At 35.1% G+C, this 25,550-nt stretch overlaps 1 protein-coding gene and 1 pseudogene across 2 annotated transcripts in view; one reads left to right on the top strand and one right to left on the bottom strand.

Moving 5' to 3' along the window:
* Nucleotides 1–7,634, top strand: part of HCF208 (chaperone (DUF2930)) — a 53,674-nt gene extending 46,040 nt beyond the window's left edge. Inside the window, exons 4-6 of one of the 2 annotated variants that reach the window (XM_089800244.1) lie at nucleotides 6,118–6,261; nucleotides 6,521–6,674; nucleotides 6,922–7,634. In XM_089800244.1, the coding sequence (XP_089656370.1) occupies nucleotides 6,118–6,261; nucleotides 6,521–6,674; nucleotides 6,922–7,136 (513 nt within the window). In that variant the 3' untranslated portion in view covers nucleotides 7,137–7,634. The remainder of the gene's footprint in view (nucleotides 1–6,117; nucleotides 6,262–6,520; nucleotides 6,675–6,921) is intronic. The other variant, XM_089800245.1, reaches the window with a different exon arrangement.
* On the bottom strand, nucleotides 1,771–2,583 carry LOC149538874 (mitochondrial carrier protein CoAc2-like; annotated as a pseudogene).
* Nucleotides 7,635–25,550: the final 17,916 nt, after the last annotated feature.

The raw sequence follows: 25,550 nt of genomic DNA, 5'->3' as shown, positions 1-25,550 counted from the left end.
AATGCAAAGCCCATTTTTGGGCATTACCAAAAAAAGTGACCCACATTTTTCATGTATTTTGCATCTGGAAACACGTTTTTGGGTTTAAACAACAAAAATGTTGAATTTTGGGCTTGCAAATGAAGGTAAAATTTTTGTTTTTGAACTCCTTTAATTAAGAACAACAAGTTGAGCATTGGTTGTATTGGTTATCAAGATCGCTAGTTAGTAACCTACGAGCCTTGCCTGCTCGATGTCGGGTATCTAACTGATTTTGGCCAACGTGACAGGATTGAATCAAATCCTCTATGCTTTTGGTTCCGCTGGACCAAGGCCTGTTTACCCAAATCCAAAACTCGGATGCAAGATGTATTATAGCGGATTACAACACAAAAACAAATTCCTCAACTGGCAAGTGTCAAGGAAAACTTCTAGATTGTGATTAATAACTTCAAACTTTGATTACTTATTAGAATTGTATGCTGCTGAAAAAAGAGTTTAAAATGAATTATTATTAAAATAGATTCAATCTCTTCAAAAGAAAAGGTTAAAGAATTGCCAGCCTATGGGTTGAAAATGATAAACAAATTAATGATTAGTGCCTGATTATAATGGGTAATAGAGTCGAATATATACTTCTTACATACAACTCAATGATGTTAATGATATTTTATTTGTTAATAACTTAATTATTACGACGTCATGAATTATCACACCTTTGCATATTCAAAGTAGTCTGCCATGATTTAACCTTTATGTGGACATAACAGATACAAATAGAGGAAAGGTTATATCCTACAATATTCGTATTTATCGAATCTGAAAAGCAATGGATAATTCTATGTACCTATCAAAATAGCAAATTATAACAAATAATCATCGCAATCATAAAGGACGAGCTATACACATTCTCACTCTAAAACAAATTAAATCATTACTGATTTTATTGCTGGATGGTTGTATTGAAGACACTCACATTCGGTGATGCTCTATTCAATATAGCTCAATCACAGACAATTTTAATGCTTGTGTTCGATAATTTTCAATCTCCAACTGGTCTGCTCAATAATCCAACAGTTTCTCTCTGAGAAAGTTCAGTAATATGCTTGCTTTACAATAAATATGCAGGAAATCTTTTAAAAATATGGACTCCCTATATCGTTGTGTAGATTTCACATTTCTTTCATTTATATAGGATGAAAAGACACTATGCCTTTCCCAAAACAAGGTGTCTTTTCATAACAAATAACTAATCTGTGTTTTCCCAGAATTACTTATTATGTAACCTTGTATTGGGAATGAAAACCAATAATTAATAATCTCCTTAGCAAAATTAGATTAACTGTATGATATGGGATTTGCCATCGCATAGTCTGAATAAAGATTGAACTATGATTCCCTCCTTCATTAGATAAGATTGCCCGATCAGAAAATTTCTATGTTGGCTCTCAAACGGCTTTTGCTCTGTTCCTTATACTATTTATCAGCAGTGATCCACGATTTTTGTGTATTCCACTGGTTCCATAGATATGTGTTAAGATTTCATCAATGTTTGCACAAAATAATTTCTTTCATCTCTGCAAAATCCGTCTCCATCATTTGTACGCATACATCTGAACTCAAGATCATCATATCTGCTGGCTTGCATATTCACCTGCAACACAAAAAAAATTAAAATGAACAAACATAAGATGTGTGCCACAAATATTCCGCTTGTCGTGGAAAGGAATCAACAACAGGTCACAATATCCTAGTCTTCATGATGCGATTCAGTTTGCAGATAACCGGCGACAATAATAGGATAACACACCCACGTTCTGTTATCAATTCGACCTCCGGATTTCCAGAATTTAACTGGCTTGGTGCAAGGACGTCGACTATCATATTTCTGTTCAAACTTTGCTCCTTCTGAAGATTAATATGGTAATCGCACTCTGATCACTGACAACCTCTAGTTTAGAATGGGAAAGGAACCATTTCTATTGTCAGTGTTTTGTTCCATTTATCAGTGCACGCTCGCTTTTGTCAAGTGTCCGATCTTAATAACCAGTTTCTCCAGATTGATCCATGACAGATAGTGCTTCATCTCCAGAAAATCATTGTACCAGACAGAGCGAATAAATGACCTTGTCAAGGTAACAAAATACAGTAGACTCTGCTTTGTCTTAGTCTTTACTTCAACCACGAGCATTTTCTCGAGATGGGATTCCGAGCAGAGATCTCATGCCATCATAAGAAGCAAATCCAATTACTACTGTAGGAACAACCTTTACATAGTTGATGCTCAGTCCAGCAAACAGTTGCTTCCAACCTTGTCTTTGAACAATGGTAATCAATCCATCCCTGGTTCCCTTGAATTCATATTCTATTGACTGAACAGAAGAAGCACTATCTTTGATGACAGCTAATGTTTGTACTTGCATCTGTCGTCTAACAACATCCAAAGGATATGTGATTGTCTGACCCATCAAACCAGCCAGGGTTTCCACAAGCAAGCTTGGCCAAGACAGATTTTTCATGCTTCTTAGGAATATGTCTCTTCATTTCCTCAAAGACATAGAACTTTAATCCAGCATATGGAAATATTCCATAAAGAGAAGGAATGATTTTATTTTATCTGTACTTCTGAACTGTGTGATACCCTGTCAAACCTGTATTTATAATTGCCTTTCTGCAGATCTATGTAGGTTTTTGTATGTCGATTCAATTAATGCTCTGTCTCTGTACATCTAATAGTGCTGTAGTCTCTAGATTTAAAGGCACAAAATAAAAGAATTTCCAAATCATGATTTTTGCATATTTTAACTATGAGTGTCCCAGTAGGTTCCGAATTGAAATCACAATCTAGATAAAGATAATTTAAATTCTTGTGATAAATAAGAAGACTCTAGCACATTATATCCCTGTTTACAAACTCGAAATCCTTACTTTTCCCAGTTGAACCTAGTTGTCTGGAAAAAAACTTAGCAGCTTGGAGAGAAACAAAACTAATACTTTCTTCTTCGGCAAATCAACAACTTCTGATGGCTCACTCAAACGTTAACAGTGCTCTTTCCCATTATAATTTGATTCCTTATAATCATTAGCATGTAGCATGTAAACTCTTATCATTGTTGTGGATACACAAAAAAAATGAAAAGATACGAAAATGTACAAGAATGGAGCCTCTAAAATTAGAGTTCCATCAGGTTGCAAGTATTTTACATGTGATTGGAAGGAAAAATCCCATCCTTGTGCAACCATCTTCATTTGCAGGTTTGTATAAGTCTTGCTTGTTGCTATATTCTTACATTTTGCTTTTCAATCATCTACACTTGTCAAGGGTTCAATCTTGACTTGAATTTGCATTATTTTAATAAGAGAATTTGGTCAATTCTGTTACCTATATAAATGCAATTTTGAAGAGTTTTCCTTGATTTAAAATCATCAAGGATTTGTAAAAATTCTTTGAAGTTTTTGGTCTTCTCCATTGCATTTGTGATTCTTGAGAAAGATGTGTTTTAAAAAAAAATAAAAAAAAATTTGGGGCAAGCTAGAGCTTCTTTTGTTTTTTAATTTTTGTTTGTAAAGATTATTTCCAGATTTGTATGGTCCTTTGAATGAGAGCATTGGTTTTCAAAAAAGAAGCAAGTATTTGCCTTTTAAGTGCAGTTGCAATATGAGTTCTTCCCCGAATGATGTACACAATAATGCAAGTTTTTCCCACAAAGAGAGAGCTCCAAACACTCATGTCTTTTGCATATAGAGTTGGGTTTAAAAACCCTGTTTCTAAATAATAAATCACTTCAAAAAGTGAAAGTATTTCCCTTATGCAATGCAAGTAAAAGGTCCACCTTTTAAGTGTTTTGCATGCACTTTTCCTCTCTTTGGCAAGGCGGTACATGGACTTAAAAATCTCGTATATATGGATTAAGATCTTTCCAGATGACTTATAGTGGGACATTAAACCCCCACGTATGAATATGTATATGCACCTCATTTCCTTGCTCAAAGCTTGTTGTCCATTCACCTACAAAGCTCCCAAAAAATCCCGTTTTAGAGTTTTTCCCTCATTTGAAAAGCTGATTTTGGCTAAAATCCTTGAAGCTTTCCTTGCTCAAAGGCTTTCCATTCATATCTTATACACATACTCCTCCAGATCTTCAAAGGTCTAGCTCAAAAAACCATGTTCTGACTTTTTTTGGTAACTACAAAATGACAACATAATGCAAACATACAAGTTAAATAATGAGAGATGGAATAATTGCGGTTAGAATGCTTTCAAGACTGAAATGGTCATGAAAAGGTACTCTCTCAATAGCCACCATTATGATGTAGAACAATCAAGGATGTGATGCATATTCCAGTTCATGATGCTTTCATCAAACTTGAATACTTCAAGCACAAAGCATCTTGTTGCAACATGAAGATTGACAAAGGATGATGCAAATAGATGTCTCTTATTAGACATTTAGGATATTTTTCGTTATGCATTTTGTAACTTTGTAATTGAAAAATTACATGTAATGTAAAAACAAGATGTAATTGCATGCGATAGTATCGCATGCAAAGTTGTAACATGTAATCAGATTACAAGTGCATTAGGCTTTGTAATCTTGAATAAGTCAAAGGTAGTTAAGGGTTTATCCTTCTTTCTCCACCTTTTTCTCAGCCCGTCACCTATAAGTAAAGGAGGGTGCTCACCTTTTGGCAATGCAAGAAAATTCTGCTAGTTGTATATGCACTAGATGTTGAGCTTAGATTTATGTTCAATTGTTTTCAATAAAAGAGGCCGTTTATTTGAAACTTTGGACCAATTCAAGCTGTTGTGTAAGGCCATTTTCTAGTGTTAATTGTGATTTTCAATTCTTTGTTCAAGAGATATGAATTCATTTGTGCAGACTTTGACCTGCCTTTTGTGATCAGAGTCAATTTGAACTTTTGAAGACTTTGTGTTGCAGGAGGACAAATTATTATAATTGATAGTGGCATCAAAGGCTTAGGCCTGATAGACTTTGTGCTTCAACGTTATGTAGTTTTAACCCTCAAAGAATTTGTTGAGCATTTGGTAAGAGACTTTATGCCTTACCGTTTGTTCAGACTATTGCATCCTCATTTGAGATAATCGTAGGAGACTTTGGGTTCGTGTACTTATTCCACAATATAAAAGTAGATTGTTGTTTTCGGAATTGTTCTTTTGTCAACCCTCGAGCCTCCAGTATTATCATAGCAATATGATCCTTTTGTTTATTTGAAAATTGTAGTTGCTTGTAAATCATTATTGAAAAAGAGGAATCGATTAAGAGAACCACCTTTTTGTAGTTTCCAGTAATGTTTGTATTGGAGTCATTTACCGTAGGAAGGGAGCCTCCCCTATTGCTGAGAGGAGAGAGAAATCTCATGAGACGTTGCCTGAACTCACAATTTTGTAAGTTGTCACAAGACATGCAAAAATTATAGCCAACAAAAGATATAAAAGGGTTGATGTTTCAATTGAGGACAAGTAAAGGAGAGGAATTTGGAGAAAAATATTACTCTCCAAGGCAACAGTAAAGTATAAAGGAAGTTTCATTTCAAGACACAGAGGGGATCAACAATGAAATATTATTATTCAAAATTTGAACAATAGAAGAAAAGAAAATGGTGATCCCGAATGGGGACATTACAGGGTAACCTGCATGGGTCTCATTCCCTTTTCGTCCCATCCAATGAATTCTATGCTCTTTTATTCTTCATCCTCATGTACTATGGAGTGTCTAGTAACAACATTATCATATGTTTTGACTTTTGAATTTAGAAATGTAAGCTTGATTGGTAGATGTTACAACACTTAATCCAGTAGCTTTTCACAAGTCAGGGCTTTTTCTTTTGTTTTATGTTTTTGTCGTGCATACATGGTTTTGTCATTATAGTTGACTGAAATATTTTGACATATTTTATAGATATCGAGGCTTCCTGATTAGACCTTTTGAAACACTATATTAAAGCTTTAAATTATGAGTTTCTGCTTTTGATTTGATACACACCTTCAATGTCCAAATTTGATGCTTTTATTTTTACTACAGATGCCATTATTATATTACTGCATTAGCTTGGTAGTTTGATATTGCTATGAGCTAAACCTAGATTTTTAAGGCCAGAACATCCTTTCAAATGCAGGGTGCGAACGTAGAAAGACAAACAATTCTTCCTGTAAATTGCAGGGAAGTGTTTCTGATCACAGAATGTCTGTCTGATACCGACAAAGAGGATCTAGCGTGGGGGTCTTATTCTTTGCTTCGGAACACTCTTTCAAGGTCTTTGGTATGCTATTACATACCTTTTTCCATGAGAATCGATAATGGTAACAAATTCCTATTGGAGGAAAGTCAGTCATCTTCACTTGCAATAGTTGCTATCAGCACATGTTCTCTTTTTAATGAGATTAAGAATTTAAACAGACATTAAATTCTAGTTTCTAAAAGGAAGCATGCTTATTTGAGTCCAATAAGTCGTACAATTTTTGTGGCTGTAGTTTGTTCACTAACACACAATGTTCTACTATTGGTCTCATTTTCATCAGCTTATTTATCATTGTGAACCATTATGTGCTCGTGGCTGCTGGGATGTGCCAGCAGAAGCATCAAAAGATAAAATATTTACCATGTTGGAGTGTGAGATTAATCGATTGGGCTTGTCACATGTGACAGAAACTCTCTATTTCCCAAATTATGTGGGTAAGAATTAAGCACGCTCTTGCTTCTGTTGATGATATGAAATTGGAAAAGTTGATTTAGTAGTAAGCTTATTGCTGAGATAAGAATATATGACAACTGTTTTTCAAATAGAATATTGCTCCTTCTTTCCTTTACTTTGCAAGGATCTCTACGATGAATACTCTTTTGGGGCAATATTTTTTCTTTTCTTTTTTTGCAATGTTATTGTTGGAAAAACATTTTGCCATCTTATGTTTTGACTTTACAGATAGACAAGGTTTGGGAAGATTAACCAAAGGCGCAGCTTCTTTGCTTGTGCAGCCCTTTAATTTGAGGGTTTCATCAAATGCCAACGCAATGCTCTCTGGAGGATTTATTCTTTTATTGTCAAGTATACCTCAAGCATATGGAGATAAAGAAAGAGCATGGGTTTCTGCACTTGCAAATAAGTTCAAAAATATTCAGTGCATGATGGAAAAGTAGGTTTTGTCCATTCAGTTGACCTATTTTGCAACTGTTTGGCATTCGCCTTTTTGGCAGAGGATTGGGGAGTAGGTTGCGTGCACAAAAGGCATCCAAGAATGGCATTTATATCTATTGCTAATCATGATCAAATTTTGGGGAGATCACTGATGAATCCTTTCAAACCTTTTTATGGCCAAGTCTTCAAACAAAACATATTTTCATAATGAATTAAACATTTCGCCATGAATAATTGTTGTGAATCAGAAACTAAGTATGCACAAAGTCTTTTGTGACTGCCATCCTGGTCTGGGCTTTTTTGGGATATATTAGGTAGAAAATAGTTTTTTGTCAAAAAAATAAAACACTGTAATGAAGTAAAACAGAAGAAAACAACATTCATGAAACCTGTGGAGATCATATTTTTAAGGGAAATAATGACACTGCTGTATAGCTTATGTACACTGCCTGGTGTGCAATCTAGAATGAAGTCTTAACTATGACTAACTTTTGAATCTATTTCTTTTTAGATCAGTCTCATTCTCTGAATGATGAGAGGCATCGCTGTTATTTCTAATGACTAACTTTTGAATCTATTTCTTTTTAGATCAGTCTCATTCTCTGAATGATGAGAGGCATCGCTGTTATTTCTAAGGGTCCCTTACTTTAATCTGAAACCTTACCTACTTAAGAGGCACTGAACAGTTTCCTGTCATTTCCATTGGAGTCCGTCAGACTGGTTTTGCATAATTGCAAAGTGTAATCAAAACATTAAATCAATTGACTTGCTATAGCTAATAGGAACCCATGGGGGTTTCTATCATGATGCAATTGTATGCTTTATAAGCTTAGTTACAGATTCAGATGCGGATCTGGAAGTGGGTGCCCAGATGCACACAGTTTTCTTTGGGGCGGATCCATATGGATGTGTATATGTATTATAGAGATCCCAGGATCACTGCGATTACGGCGATACAAGAAATTCCTCTCAAGTTTTGGTGACTTGGTAACTCGTCTCGACAAGTAATCGTCAGAAATCACTGGCGTGGGCAATTCACCCAAAAATTGCAAAAATTGGCCACGCAGCTGAATTATTCAGCAAACAAAAAACATTTTATTATTATTATTTACATTCATTATAGTTATAACCCTAAAAGACCTTCTATTTGTTTAGTATGACAAATAGAGAGAAGCGAGAGAGAGGAAGAGAAAAGAGAAACAATAGGTTTACAACCAGCAAGAAAGAAGAGCATTAAGGGGATCACAAATCAGTTTGGGTAGGATATAAGTTCACTCAACTCATTTGCAAGAGGTAAGTGTTTAACTTGTAGATTGCGTTGATTTTTTCTTGTATGTTAATATATTCTTCATTGTTTGTTAATTTTTTTTAGTTTGAATTTGTAATTCTTAAATGTATTTTAAATAAAATGCAAAGTGCAAAGTTGTAAGCCGTACAATGTTTTTGAAACAAATTTACAAACATGTATTTACAATTTTCTAAAAACAAATGTAGGGTTTGTTGATTTTTTTTTTATTAGTTTATTGTTAGACTTTAAATTTTGATTTTTCTTTGTTGTAGCAGCCTTAACTTTCATTTTTCACAATGTCTAGAATTGACGAGGCTTGCAAATATATCAAGGAATTTGTTGGAAGACAAAAAAAATTAAACAAAATGTATTTTTTGTAAAGAAATAAATTTTGGTGGAATCTATAGATTGAAATACCATATTGTTGGCATAATTGGACATGATGTTACTGTGTGCACTCAACAATTTGCCAAGGCAAAAGGTTTTTGTTATGTGCAATTAGAGACATGTGAACAAGAGAAGGTAAAAAAGAAAATACAACTTGAAGAATTGTGTGCTATTGGTTTCCATGCTCATTTGCAGGTTGCATTGGAGAGGGTTCTTCTAGGCCTCCATTTTGCCCCAGTGCTAGTGTTTTTGTTGTTATTGATATTGGCCCTATTACTTTTCGACCTAGAGTGCAAAAGTCAAGTTTGGATAGTTATTGTGTCACTCACAACCTTTGCTTGAGAGCATGGGTTGGAACAAGGAGATTCATGATGTTGCTAGGAAACAAATTTGTAAATTTTGGTACTTCTGCAACATTCTATTTATTGCAGCCAATTATTCTTTTTTGTTTATTTTATCTAAGTTTAAAGTTAAATTTTAATAGATTCTACTTGTGTAAACATAATGATTCATCATCTAATCATAATCTATTTGTGACGAGTCTCCTTATTAGTAGTGCATGATAAATGTCGTAACTATTTGTGGTGCAGGGTTTAGAGCCCCTATTGATGTTGAGTTGAGTGGCTATGTAACAACTAAATTTTTCTAAACACTAGAAACCTTAAAATAATTTTTCTTCTATTGAATATAAGTAAAGCTAGCTACCCATTCACATGAAAAGGAATACCAAAAATTAAATGATTAATTTCATTCTCATGATAAGATCTTAACTACCAATTAAATGAATTAACTATCTTTTGATAAGGTAGATGAACCATTAAAATAGATTGACTAATTATATTACACATGATAAGTAAATAAAACGTAACTATAATTCCAACTATCGTTATATATGGACTAGAAAGTAATTGCATAAGTTATATAGATGAAATTGAAATAAAGATGCAATTGAAAGAGAATAATGAGTACTAGCAAGGTTTAGATCATGCCATGTCAAGTGAAGTATAATTTGACCTATTTTGTGCAAGTCTTGGCATTCAAAGGAGAGGAAAAAGCATTGACATAGGCTTAACCTCCCAACCATAGACCTAGTGTAATCTCCACTAATTCTCAATTGAGATTTACCTTGCCCTACACAGGATAAGGCATGTATAAACCATCTCGTCTGGCCACCTTAGTGTCCAAGTGTTAGAGTTGTCAATTTTTGAATTTATAGCATTAGTTGGACATTATTGCGTTTGATAATTGACCAGAGAGTCGTGCGCGCGCGCGCGCGTGTGCATACACACGTCTGCATATATATATATATATATATATATATATATATATATATATATATAATGCTTCAAAATGATTAATCATGGTTCGATTTGAAACATCTTATCATTATATATGATATGTGCAAGTGACCAAGTTTATGGTTATAGATTGAACTATGCTAATCACAAATTGTTGATTGTGATCATTGGAGAATTCATGAATGAGATCGCAGATCATATTGAGATTATAATTAATATTGAATAATGGTCGATCAGTATGTATATTTTATTGTGTATTGTAATTGCCATCACTGATTATAACCTGGATTTGTTAAGTGTTGTCAATGGTTGTTAAAGGCAATTCAACATAGGGACATGACCCCTCCCACTTATATATGTATTGGCAAAGTATTTGCTAAAAAAACATCAAGGAAAACACATGCTATTACCTATCTTCTCCTTTATATTTGCAACACGTATTAAAGTATTAGCATTAGAAATTCAAGGATGCAATCTGCAGAATAACATTTAGATAGATACAAACAACAATCACATATATGATAAAGCTTACTACGAGGAATTCAGTAGAACTCAGTGTAATGAATCTCTGATTAAGAAATAAGTCTAAACTCTACCACAAATCCAATTCCCTAACATGGTATTAGAGCCTAGTTGGTAGAGAAAAAATAAGGATAAGAAAAATCTTAAATCAGATATTAGACTTACAATCAAATTACAAGGAGTAATCATGGTGAATAATGTAAGAGTTTAGGATAGACTCGAATGTGCCTCAAACTTTGTTTCATGAAAAATTCGAATCATATAAATTCTTGCAGAACGTGAATTGGATTCATTCATAGAAGAAGACAAGAAGATGCCTAATGATGAACCAAAGAAACAACGTAATAACAAGGCTAAGACAATAATTATAGACTTTTTTAAAGACCATGTTCTTCCATCCACATCAAAGCTAACATCTTCTTATGAAGTGTTAAAAACTATTCAAAATACATACCAAATAAACAATGCAAGTAGGTTACTTACATTAAAACAACAAATCATAAACATAAAAGTGGATAAAGGAGATACAATCTCAACCTACTCAAAAATCTCTAATTTAAGAGACCAACTCTCCATCTTCGGAAATAATGTAGATGATTTGGAATTATCTCTTATAGCCCTTAAGGACTACCAATATCATGAGAATCCTTTTATCTAATGCATTAGTTGACCTTCTCTACCTAAATTTGATCAACTCAAAAATGATTGCGCCCAAGAGGAATCCTGATTGATCTCAAGAAGTATCATCCCTAATAAGGAGGATGAGATTCAAGCCTTACATGTGAAATCAAATAATAAGAAGGGTAAATTCAAAAGGAAGAGAGTAAATAAAAATACAAACTCTAAGAAAAGAGACCTATCAAAAGTTCAATGTTACAAATGTGACAAATTTGGACATACTCACATGTATTGTCTTGAAAGGAAGAAAATACTATCAACATGGCCGAAGTCAAAGAAGCAGCGTAGGGAATAATATCCCAGTTGGCCAAAAGGAGTGATAGTAGACATCTTGATGTTGATGCGAGCAGGTGCACATGGTCAACAGTGGCTTGTGTGAAAAGTTGTAAAGATTGTGAGTCGATGGTGATTTGTAATTACGAAAAGATGTAATGTTTTGTAATATCTTAATGAGGTCCTATTATAATTAATTTGGAAAGCCTCAAGGCTGACTCAAGAAATTATTTTGAGGATATGGTATAAATGAAGTTTATTTTCTTTGGTGTGATGTATGTGATTCAAGTATGAAGTGTGAATTTATATGTGAGGTTGGTAAATGCGTGTAAGCGATCAGAAGGGTTATTGGATGTGAGTTGGAAAATCTGGTACTGAGATCTGAAAGAAGATTGGCCTGGTTAAGAGGACAGAGGAAATTAAGTTATTCATTTCTATTATTTTACACAGAATAATACAGAGACCAGTTGGACAGTGAGTTTAGTGGCCTTTCCCTTGAAGTTGTTTGGATAGTGGGTCCTTCTACCTTCTACAACTCCTAATAGGGTTGGAATATCCTAATAGGGATTCAAAGTCTCCTAACATGGACTATTATGTACTTAATGTGTTTCATTGGCTCTTAACAGAGTCCATCCTCTTACAAGGAACTTTTATATTAGTACATCATTTTGTGGGTACCATTCACATCGAGGTTTTCCCTCTAATCAAGGGTTTCCCTAGTTAACATATTTGGTGTTATTGTGTAAGTGCATCTTCTTATGGTTGTTGATCATATTGTTTACATGGCTAAGGTAATATAAGGTTGATAAATGTTTTAATAGTTGGATAACTAACTCACCCCCCCACCACCTCCCAATTATCTTGGTACACTTTACTTTCTAACACAATCATGACTGACAATTGTGCAAATGACATGGTCATTAGGGGGGTTCTTAAGCAGGATGACATAGTTCTTCCACCAAGAACTCGAAGCGAGACTCATACTCTAGTAATTGCAGGATAGAGGCAATACCATATCCAACCTAACGTGTGAGATTATGTCCCAACTTTTTGTTGGAGTAGGTGAACTTTACTCCCTGAAGTTCCATATTAATGAGGTCATTCCTTCTAAGAAACCCATCCATATCATGCATACTTTCAGAAACATCCTCAAGACCCCCAAACTTCTCTGAGGGGTATTAAAGCCCCCCACACATATGACCTTGGTACCTTTACATTTGTCAATACAGGCTGAGGCCTCTTCCCACACTTGCAGTCTCCCTCCCCCAGTGTTAGGAGCATAAATGTTAAAGAGGCCCCAATCACTACCTCCAATCAGAAGACATCATAGCTAAGAAGTGATGGTGGCAATAGAATTCAACTCCATTAAGCTTGTCAGGGTTCCACATAGTCGCTATTCCTCCTAAAGCACCAAAAGCCTCACTATAGGCATATATAGCCCCTTTCCATATGTATCCTGCAACTTTGTCAAATTTGTGTTTGCTCATTTTGACCTCTTGAATGAGGACAATATCTACTTTATGATCATAAATCATATTCTTTAAAGAAAATTGTTTTCTTAGGTTGTTTAAGCCCCTAATATTCAAGGTAATAAACTTAATTTTCTACCTCTTTGGGCATCTTCTAAGGTCCTCTTCTTCCCATGGGCAATATCTTAGGAAGTTGCCTTAGTACATGTCACCCTTGTTGGCAGCCTTCCAATTCTTAACTCAGTCTAAATCTTCCTTTGGTTGTCTACGGGTTTTCTTCTTGGGTTCTTGCCAACCCCCTCATCCACAAATGGTGTCATCGTGCTAGAAGTAAACAAAGAGTCCTCATCACACGAGAATGTGACCATAAGAGTTCTCTTTGGAGAAGGCTAGTCCACCCACTTGGTAGAACAACTCTCCATTTTCTCCACCACCGTCTATGGGGTTGATGTGAGCCTTCCACCCCACTGAGATCCTTCTAGTCTTCGTGGGGTACCTACTTCACCCATCACATCTTTACCATCCTCCTTGCCCATAGTTTGGGCCACCTTCTTGTCTACAGTATCCCCTAGCATCTCTCCTTCCTCTAGATCATCCTTGCGGTCCTCCGTTTGTTTCCCAAGGCCAACCAGTATCTCTCCTTCCTCTAGTTGAGTCGTACGACCATTCTCTCTATTTTCGATGGGTGGGATCTCCTCCAAACTGGTTTTTCTTCTTTTCCTCATCCGTTGTAGTGGATATAGAAGGGTCCTAGTCCATTCCAAAGGATCACTCTAGTTCATTATTAGGATACCTTCCTTCAACTGCTACATCCTTCTCTTCTGATGTCTCTACACCATCTTTATCTATTTTGCAGTCAGTGAGTACATGGCCATACTTCCTGCACTTCTAGCATTACAAATTTGCATTCCATAGTTAATCACCTAGTTTGAGGTTCCCCATGTTGATTTCAAGGCTATACAACTAGAGAGAGCTTTATTAACCACCACATTAATACAAAATCTAGCAAAACCCAGGTGAGACTTGTGTAGGGTGACCACATACAACCTTTATAAAATGCTCAAAAGATTCCCCAATCCATTTAACGATCCTTTCATCCCAAAAATCTAATGGTAGTCTAGCGAGTCTAACCCAAATCGAGGCCATTCCCTAAAGATCAGTCCTAGGGTTGAAGCTTGGTTTCCATTTGGCCAACATCTAGATATGCTTTCCATATCTCCAAGTTCCTGCCAAAACCTGATTTTGGTCCTCCTCACTAGCAAATTTGAAGAGGAAGAGGGTGTCTGCCATTGCATCTATCTCAACCGATTTGAGACATTGTTGTTCAAGACAAAAAAATAGATATATTTATAATATTCATTAGTAGTTGTAATAAATAGATAGAATCTATCCCTATATATATTATGAGAAGAGACACGACTCTCCTAAAACTATATTTACCATTTGTCATGAATAAATAACTAAAATATTCTTATTATGATTATTATATTATTTATCATTATTATTATATTAATGTTATAACATATCATTCATTGATTATACTATTATTTTTAAGTATTATTATAAAATATGAATTTAGGATTATATTATTTATTTATTTAAATATTATTTATACTTCTTTATCTATTATCATTATGAAATGATATTAAATTAAACATTATAATCTTTTTTAATGATATAGTACTAAATATTATATTACTATTATACTCATTCTTTTGTATATAATATTATATCATTTTAATGTGCAATAATAAAAAAATAATTAATTTAATAATAAATTATATTATAAATTATTGATTAATATATTATTACTTATTATTTCAAAATAGGGACATCATAAGACATGGGATACACCAATGATCCCTAGGAGATTAATATGATTTTTTCTAATTACTATTAGAAGCTCTCCACATCCAAATTCAATGATTTCCAAGAAGAAGCCCTATCAAAATGTTTGAAAATAATTCTTAACAAAGTCTCAAAAGATTGGAGGAGGACTTTTGATAAGGATATATCCATTGATGAGATCAAAGAATCTATTAGAGATATGGAAAATGATAAGTCTCTTGGTGTTTATGGCCTTCTTGCTAAATTTTGCAAGAAAAAGATTGATTGGATCTTATTGGAATTTTCTAACTTATATAATAAAGCATATTCTAAAGAATCTTTGGGAGAAGACATCAATAGGGGAGTCATCAAACTAATTCCCAAGAAAGAGGATAAATCCCAAATTGGTAATTGGAGGCCAGTTACACTTCTTAACCTCTCTTATAAAATATTGCCAAACTCCCAACAAGAAGAATAGTTGGTTTTCTCAAAGAAATGGTAACAAAGACAAGTCTCATTAAAGGAAGATACATCCTTGAAAATTCGATAACAAGTTGGGAATCTCTCCACTGAGCTAAAGAGAGTGGACAAGAAGTCATAATCCTCTTGGACTTCAAAAAGGTATATGATAGGATTAAGTGGGCATTTTTCTTGGGGATGCTTATAGCCTTTGGGTTCCCTCCAAATTTTGTAATTGGATAAAAGCGCTCTTTAAATATTCTTATACTATTCTTGATATCAATGAGAATCTCTCTAACCAAATTATCCTGCAAAGATCCATCAAACAAGGTTTTCTTATTGCACCCTCTCGATATGTTCTACTTGTAGATGCATTGTTTTACATATTGAGATCCTCTACTCTCAGGCCTCCACTCAAAGGAATGTCACTTCCTAATACGGAAAATCTCCAAGTAACGCATAGTTTGTTGATGACACAATACTCTTCATTGATATCAAAGAAGAAATTTTTGATAATATGGTTGACAAACTTTAATTCTTCTACTTTGCCTCTAGTGCCAAGATTGCCCCACATAAATCAACTATCATTGGATATCAAGATTCAAGCCCTACCTAGTTTGGCCAAAAAGGATGGACTTGGGTTGGTCCAAACTATACTGTTAGATACTTGGAAATCCCCATTGATGTATTCCCTTCTCTTGAGGACATGTGGAATTGAATATATTCAAAGTTAAAAAAGAAATATCATAAGTGGCAGTCTTGCCTTTTATCATTAGTTGAAAGAGCTTAGAGTGTTCAAAATGTGCTATCATCACACTCAATTTACTTTTCTTTAACATAATATTTATCAAATAGAGAAGTTTGATAGAAATTTGAGGGATTTTCTATGGTCATATGGCAAAGGAAATACAAAAGACATGTTTTAAATTGAAAATGGTGTTGCAGGCCTAAATCTTGGGGAGGTCTTGGGATGAGAGACATAAAAACTCATGGCATTTCATCGGCATCAAAATGGATTCTTATAGTTATTTCTAGTAATGAAGCATGGAATATTCTTATTAGAAATAATGTTATGGGATCTGCAATTAAAAAAGGTAAATAGTGGAAGGATCTTCCACTTGCTAATGTTATTCTTGGAGATTTTGAATTTAAAGTATTTGGCTCAAATGTATTTTCTTCTATTTGGAAAGCTTGGGCACAAGTGAGAAGGTTTCTATGTTTTAAAGGTGCAATAGATGATCCTCCCTAGTTCTCTATCATTGGTAGATCTGTTTGGTGGGGTCTTCAACTAAATGGTAAGCCCTTGACCCTAAATCAAACATGTTCTACAAAATTATGGTATGAAAAAGGTATAATTTTCATTGGTGATATGTTAATTAATAACAAGATGGGTATAGGGAGATCAAATGGAAAGATGGTTCAACATTTCTAGACACCAGTACTAAAAAGATCTACACCATGGTTAACATGATTCATCTATTCTGAAAACATTAAATAAAAATTGGTATCCCAACTGGTCAAGATCCGCTTGACATTTCATTATTGATCTTATGTGGCATCAAGCTATACAACCAAAAAAAATCTTTAGATGGATGTTATTTTAAAAAAATTCTTGTTGCTAGTAATCTTTGTCATTATAATATCCCCTCAGTCATTTGTGCCCACTATTCTGTGATTGAAACCTTTGAACACATTTTCTTTGAGTGCAAACATGTTATGTTGATCTGATCTTCCTTTTTTGGTAGACCTATTGAATGGGACAAACCTCTTATTTTTTCTTCGATTGAAATTCTAGTTTGCTTTATCAACTCTTTTGACCTTAAACTTGATAAATTTTGGTTTATCTTTTATAATGAAGTCTTATGGTTCATTTGGAGAAAAAAAATGGAAAGATTTTTCAAGGATCTAAGAGGGACCTTACTAGATTTTCTATAAAACACACCTATCTACTCATCATGTCTCAAGTATCTGTTGTCCAAGAAATTCCAAAGAGCATATTTATGATTATCTTGCAGGAAGGAGCAATGTTGCTTTACAAGGTAGACATCAATTATACCCACTATTTAAACACCTATAATGAGATGCTTGATGAGAAATAACACGAGGCTTTTAGACAATTCATGGCTAAAGAGAACATCAATGTGGCTGAAAAGAACAAGGAGATACTAGCAAACTAGATTCTAGATGCTCTCTACTCGGAAGCAATTGCTGAGAGACCTCCTCTTGAACTACTAGTCAATACAAATGAAGCAGAATGTACAAATAATATTATTGGAGCCCGATACTAGTTTAGGTAGGAATAATCATTATGATTTTGGATACTTCTAAAAATTGTGATATATTTTGAAGATTTGAGTACGTACCTGTTACAGATAGACACTCTAAACACTGAATTTTGATTTTTAACAACATATGTATTTTATAGTTTTTGATGAATGTATGATATTAATTATAGTTCTCCATACATAATAGAAAAAAATGAAATCTTTCACCTAAATGCAATCTTATCTTGTGCTATACAACTTTTACAATTCCATTAGGTTGTGGAAATTAAATGAATTATATAATTTATACATGTCATAGTTTTTAAGTTTAAGTGTAGTAATTTATCTTCCTCAAAGCATTCTTATCCTATACTTGAAAGTTTCCTCTCACTTTATTTTCACATTCAAACATCTTTAATTATCATTTGTTCCAAAGAAGGGGGTTATTTAGTTCAAAAGCATTCAATGTTTTTTGAAACTCTTCTAAACTTAGATGATAAGTATGTGGAATAAGGTGGGGCAATATTTTCTAGTTCCTTAGTCTATACATTTTATTATTATCAAGCATTATGTTTATTTCCTTCAGAACAACTAATTATGTTCTATCAACCATTTGGCTTTTATGTGAGTTGGATATGATCCCCATTATCTCTGATTTTAATTGTGTGATTTACCTTAATATTTTAGATATATTTATTTGGGTATCTTTGAGTGCACACATATATGATTAGTAAATTGGTAAATTCTTGTGAGAAATAAATGTGTTTAAATACTTAAAATAAATTAAGTACCCATATTCACCCTAAATGGAGTTTCTAACTAATATTCATACTTTTATATTTCTCATTGCTCTTCCAAGCATCACTACATTTACCTCAAATTATTTGGTATTATGAGTTTCATACATAATTGCCTTCAATTTTATTGTGTTCTATTGATTTGCACATAGCTATAGCTTAATGCTTTTGTAGCATCTGTGTATGCATATTTTGGCATTTCATGGTTTTACACCATGGGTTTGTATGAAGTTTATTGGATTTTGTGTTAGTTACATTGTCAAAATTTTCAAGGTTAATTATAGAGGACTCCCTAGTTATACTTGATTCATATTATGAAGGACCCATCAATTATAGCTAACTTATAGTTTCCTTATTTGTCCCATGGAGTATCCCTCCATCCTATAATGGTGTGTTCTTAATTTATGTGAAGTTTCCCTCCATTTTTATTCTAATACTTCCACTTTGAAAGGGAGATATTTATATGGGATTCCCTCCATTTTGTTCCTTATGAAGAGGGTTTTATTCATGGAGTTTCCCTCAATTGTTTAGTTGATTTAATCCATCTTAGAAGGAAATATATTGTTACTACTTCTTGTAAACATCTTTGGCGAATTAGGATCTTGAGTTGATTTGGTGCTTGAGTCACATGTTTACCAAGTTATTTTTGTCTATCTCATATTTCTTTAATAAATATACTAATGTAATAGAGCTTTGCATACTTCATTTCTTAGATCGTGAGTCATACATGTTATAGAACTCAGACCATTAACTTGCAGTGAGATAATTCATTAGTGGATTGTCTATATCCATGTGATTGATGCAATGTTGATGCATGTGGATTAGTTGGCCTTATCTGTAGCCATTTGTGTATTAGTATATTACTTTCATGAGAGCATTGATAAATACTTTCATTTCTAACTTTTTAAAATATTTTGAGCATATTTATCTTGATGTCAGATTAACTCCATTACTTTGTGGTGATAGACTACACATATCTTTATCACTCTTCTTAGTTTATTGTATGATGCTTTTCTTATAACTTTAACATTTCAAAAATCCCGCTAACTTGAATATAAAATGGAATTCTCCTTGTGAGTAGTTTCCTTGTTTCTTGTTTCTATTTTTCAAGTGATCTATCAAGGCACATACAAGACATCATTATTTTTCACATATCCTATGCACCGTGAATCCACTTGAAGATGTATCAGATTGAAAGGACCCATTCACTTCTCTTGGCTCTACAAAGAGGAATGTACAAAATATACCCACATTGATAGAAAACCTCCTATGCACTTGAAGACGTTTTAACTTCCTCCTTATATCGAAGATTAAGTTGTTATTTTCTATAGATTGGATTTCTAACCATTGTTGTAATATCCCCAAGTAAAGATTAAAGGTGGGGTGTTAGAATTAGTAATCTTTTCTTTGTTTGTATATATTTAGTAAATGGGATAAACTAAGGTATCTCGTATGTAAATTTTTATATTTTTATTCTCTAGTAGAATTGTGAGATAATATCACTTGCTTGTCCTCTTGTCCATGTATGATGAAACCTTTGTTATAGGTTGGGTTGTGAGGGCGACCTCTAAGGCCAAATGATGTGCTTAGCAGCAGTTGAGCACAGGCTCTTTGTGCCTCAACTGCTGGAACGATAATGGTATCCTCTGGTCTATGCTTGGCTTACATAATGACACTATTGGTTCTACTGACCTTCTTTTTATTATAGAGACACATGAGAGTCCCATGCATCATTTTCCCGATATTTCTGGCTATCAGTGGCTCTCCTCTTTTAGAGATGAGGTCCAATGCTTTGGTGGGGTCACCTGTCTTATTCGGGACCACCTTTTCAGTACTATTTCCTTGGTTCACTTTGACAACTATGTTAGGTTCATGTGGATTCACATTGATCGAGGGACCTCACTCTATAGAGATACCTATATCGATGTCTGCTACTTCTCACCAGCATCTTCATACTATGCAGTTCACACCATTGAGGGTGGAAATCCCTATGAGGACCTTCTTGAGCACATTACCAAACTTTCTACCATGGGGGACATCATCATTTTGGGAGACTTTAATGCACAGACCAGAGACCTACAACCTCCCCTCCATGATCGTAGGGTTAATCCCATGTGTAAGACTGCTTCTGATCCTGGTTCTGTGGGTCTGCATCGGCTCTCTGAGGATCATTAAGGGCCCTTCACTAGGTATGGTTGAAATTTACTTCAACTTTGTGAATCATCTAACTTAGTGATTTTAAATGGGCTCTCTTGTTTTTCTAGCTCTGAACTGTTCACTTGTTGGCCACATGGTGGTGGTGCTAGTGTTGTCGACTATGTTCTCTCTATGACCTCCTTCATCCCTCTCATTTGTCGCTTTGCCATCTCTTGCCTTCCTTTGGCTGACCATGCCCTCCTTAACATCACCCTTCAAGGACCCTTGACACCTTCTTTCCCTTGCTTATGTACTTCTTCTTGCCCCTCATCTTGTAGTAGCCTTCCCCCTCTCTCTCCCCCGCCCACACTCGCACTTCTTTTCACGTCATTGATGGTGATGTAGAGCTCTTCATCCATCACCTCAAACAACTTCTCCCCTAGGACCCCTTCTTTGACTCTAGGGACATCACCTCCATGTTCCACTCACTTGCGCCCGCCTTATAGGAGTCTTCCCTTTTCTCCATTCCCCACTACACTTCCTCGATCACCACTCATCCCACTCATAGGTCTTGCCCCATGAACTAGTGGTTCAATGAGGACTGCAAATCCTTTCACTGCATGCTTTGCTCTGCTCCAACCACTTCTTCCTCCTTTTCCTCTTAGTTGAGGCTCGACTACCACCACTTTCTTCACCATAAGAAACAGAAGTTCACTTTGTTGCAGTGTAGATCTCTTTGTGCCATGTTCTTCCAATCTCCTAATCTCTTTTGGCATACCATGTTTCCTTGCCCCCCCCACTTTGGACCTTCACTCCCTTGCCCCTCACACCTCCACCCTCTATGATATTCCTAGCCAGCCCCCTCTCCATCTCATCCTCTCCCCAACCCATTGTCACCTCTTCTCCTTTTCCCACATTTGTGAGGCAGTTGTTATGAATAGTAGCAAAACTCCAGATGAGAAGGGTTCCAAGTTAAATTCTTCAAGTTGGGTATCTTTGTCCTGGGTCCCTTTCTTACATTGCTCTTTAATTGAGTGGTTTGTGTTGGCTTTCCCAACTCTTGGTCATGACATATTATCTATTTGATCCATAAATCTGGGCCAACTTCTGACCTCGGGAACTATAAGACCATCATAGTTGGGCATACCTTAGCCAAACTCTATGTGATTGTGTTGAATGGTATCCTATCTAGAGAGGTCAATCAATGACATTGCTAAGCTAGAGATCAGGTTGGGTTTCGTACAGATTTTCAGACCACTGATCACATTTTGACCTTACGGGCTATCATTGAGGAGGCTTGCCACCACTTGGTGAAAGTTTATTGTTGTTTTGTTGACTTTTGCAAAGCTTTCGACTCTGTTCCTCAAGCAGCTCTCTTTCAACATCTTAGGGACATTGCGATCTCAAAGATTCTCCTAACAACTATTACAAGGTTATACGAGTGTGTTGGGGGCAGATTTAGGACTCCATAGGGCTTCTCTGACCATATCCAGAGCACTATTGGGGTGAAATAGGGCTGCCCTCTCTACCCCACTCTTTGGCATCTACATCAACAAGCTTGAGGCATTTCTTTGTGATTTCTCTCTCCTTGGTGATGGTTGTTACTTACTTCAAGTGTTGATCTCTATTATTCTATTTGTTGATGATGTGATTCTCCTAGCATCTTCCCCTGATGGTCTTCAGCGGCTCCTTGATGAGTTGGCCTCTTTCTGTGACTCATGTGATCTATTTGTAAATCTAGGAAAGACTCAGGTTCTAGTCTTTAATTGTTTGAGGGCATCACACCTCCATTTTTACTTCTAGGGTATCGAGATTGAGATTGCATCTTCATATACTTACTTGGGGGTTAAGTTTTCTGGGCCTTAGTTCAACTTAAGACCACCCATGCAGCCCAAAGTCAACAAGGGGCTTGGATCCCTCGCTATTCTTGAGTGACAGTGCTTTAACCACTTCCAGGACACCACGACTAAGATGTCCCTTCTTGACTCCCTGGTCAAGCCAATTGTCCTCTATGGCTCTACTGTTTGGGCCCCCTCCCTCTTGGAGTCTGACAGGGGCCTCTGTTGAGAGAGTCCAAACTCTTTTCCTTTAGTGCATTATCAGATTTCACCGGTCCACACTGCACAACATCATTCTGGCAAAGTTTGGTGCTCACCCTTTCAGACTAGGGACCATCTTTGATTTAGTTTGGCTTCTTCACCAGCTTCAAAGCTTTGTTGATTCCACTGATGGTCATCACAAATATTCCTACTTGTCTTACCATTCCTCTATGGAGGTTGTGGGTTTAGACTCTAGACATAGGTTATATTGCTGGTACACCTAGATCTTTGCCCTCTTGGGCTCGATTGGTATTAGTTTGGATTGTCTTCCCCCCTTTCAATTTTCTTTGGACACTCCAGCTCATCTTCTTCCATCTCAGTAGGAGTTTAATGAGCATGTTAGACTTGACATCTACAGACAATATGTTATCATGACCTGAAGGAATCCCCAGGTGGGCTTCACCCTTGTATGGCCTTCTATGCTAAGCACTTCCTTGATATCCAGGACAAGATCATCTTATGCCCCTGGTATCTCACTCATCATTGGACTCACACTCTTCACATCTCCTTGGGATCTTTTAGAGTGGGATCTCACCGACTATGTATTTAGTTTGATCACCAAATTGGTAGGGAGGATAGGATCTGTTGGCTTGGTCACCTCAGGGAGGTTGAGGTTGAGTCTCACTTTATTTTTCGTTGTCCCATTTACTATGAGATCCAAGGGAGATTCTACTGTTTGTTCAAAGAGTGTCGATCTCTTCCCTTATTCTTTAGATATATTAACCATCATTGTCTTGCACTCTACCTTTAGGAGACCATGCAACTTTGCACACTATATAGCTCTAGCTTTGCTCAACATTGACCCCTACATAGCTCATCATCTCTTTCTTCAGTCCTATAGTCCCTACCCAAGGATTGAAGCAGCCTCCTTGTACTATCTTGGTTCACACCAGATCTATGAGACCCCACAGAGATCATACTCGACAATGACCTTCCAGAGTACCTGATTGCTCTAATGCCCACCTTTCCATTGTGGACTACTTCTTGCCTATGAGGAGTACTTATTTTTTGTTATTCCTTTTCTTGGTTCTTTTGTTGTTTTGCTTTCACGTTCTTTCTGTGGACACCTTTTGGTGCTCCCCCTGCTAGCATTTTCCCTTTGTACTATTTCTAGTCCCTTAGACCCTCATTGGTCTCTTGTTGGACATTAATAAATTTATCTTATCTTATCTTATATTATTTCCTTTATTTAAGAAAATAGTCTATTCCTCCATTAAAGGATTATGACACTTGGTACACACACACACACACACACACTTATGAATGTGGCAATCATTCACTTGGGAGTTACTAAATAACTCATTTCCTCATCTCTATGTAAGAGATGCTCCTCTATTATTGCCTACACACACCATATGCACATTATATAGTTTTTGTAATGAGCTTATGGCTTCACCTCTCTCTTTCCTATCTTAATTCTTTAGGCATTTGCCTTATTTATATAATTCACATGGGGTTTTTCCTTAATTTTGTCCCTTTAAAAATTTCTTCTCTCACTATTCATCTTTGGAATCATTTTCAAGCTTATAGATTTAAGGTGACAATTTCCTTACAGACCCCTCTTATATTCTTTCATTTTATAGTTTTTCATTTGAATTATTCTTACATTATGATACTGTTGAACTTTAAATCTCTATTTATTTAAGTTAAGAAAAATATGAAAGGGTCTACTACCAATCATGGAGCTTTTCTTTATTATTGAGTTTTTTGTGGTGTATATTGAACTTGTGCATAGATTTAAGCCAAATTTTGGAAAAATGAAGAAGTCTTTGTTAGTTTGTTCCATTCCTGAGATGAACTTTTTTAATTGTATAGGAAATAACTAATATGAGATTGTTTATTAAGCCTTCAAGTGATGCTTTTGTTGACCTTTATATTATTGGTGTGTGTTTTTTTTTTATCATTGCTCTATATATATATATATATATATATATATATATCCTTGTCTTTGTTGGATTGGTATACACAACGTTAAGTGGAGGTCAAGATTATATCATTTTTAATACTTGAGAGTTCACTTGTTAGGGTGGTCAACTTTGTACTACTTATATTATTTATTTTTATTGCTGACATGATACCACCTTTAGTATTTGTGGACTAGTTGGTTTAGTAATATAATAATTTTCTAATCCACACATTTGTAAATTTCATTGCTATAGGTATACCTAGTGTAGAATATTTTATAAGGTAGAATGATGTGCATGTATTTAAATGGGCATCAGAGGAACAAGTATTCTTTGGAAAACACAAGAGGCAAAGTTGAATGGACCCATTGTTGGTGATAGACTCAATGCAATGTGACAATCTTGTATTGATTTCTAACATTCTAATATAAGTAGGTGGTTAGGTGGTCCCTTTCATGTTCTATAAATCCATTGTATACATAGGTGGTGTTTGGAGAAACCAATGAATATAGATATGTTGCACAACCTCATAGCTTATTATATATCTATAGATCAGACTACCTATGCTTTGGCAGTCTAGTATAACTATTGATCATAGTAGGAAGTAAGTTTGACCTATCAACTAAAAGGTTGTAATATTCTTAAGTAAGATTTTTGTCAATTTTATAATTATGTAGTTATCTAATTTTTTAAGGAAAACACAAACTACAATAATAAATCAAATAGAGACCAACATCTAGAAACTAAATATTAACCTCACAAAATGCCATCAAAATAGTAATTTGGATCAAATTTCATCAATTGTAATTGCTCATATGAGCTCTTGATTGACAAATAACATCAACATTGGAAAAGTTATGATAGCCAAAAAAATCATTTTTTGAAACCCTTAGAATATTGATCTCATTTATTGTTAACTTTTGTAATTGATATTTTTAGAGCTTCACATTCATCAAATCAAGGCACAAGTAATACTAATGGAACCTTAGACTTGTATGGCTTCTGCAATGAGTGG

Source organism: Cupressus sempervirens, chromosome 9 (assembly GCF_028749045.1).
Source record: "Cupressus sempervirens isolate cs-2001-9-10 chromosome 9, ASM2874904v1, whole genome shotgun sequence".
Classification (NCBI taxonomy): Eukaryota; Viridiplantae; Streptophyta; class Pinopsida; order Cupressales; family Cupressaceae; genus Cupressus; species Cupressus sempervirens.
This window is presented reverse-complemented; position numbering and strand designations above follow the sequence as displayed.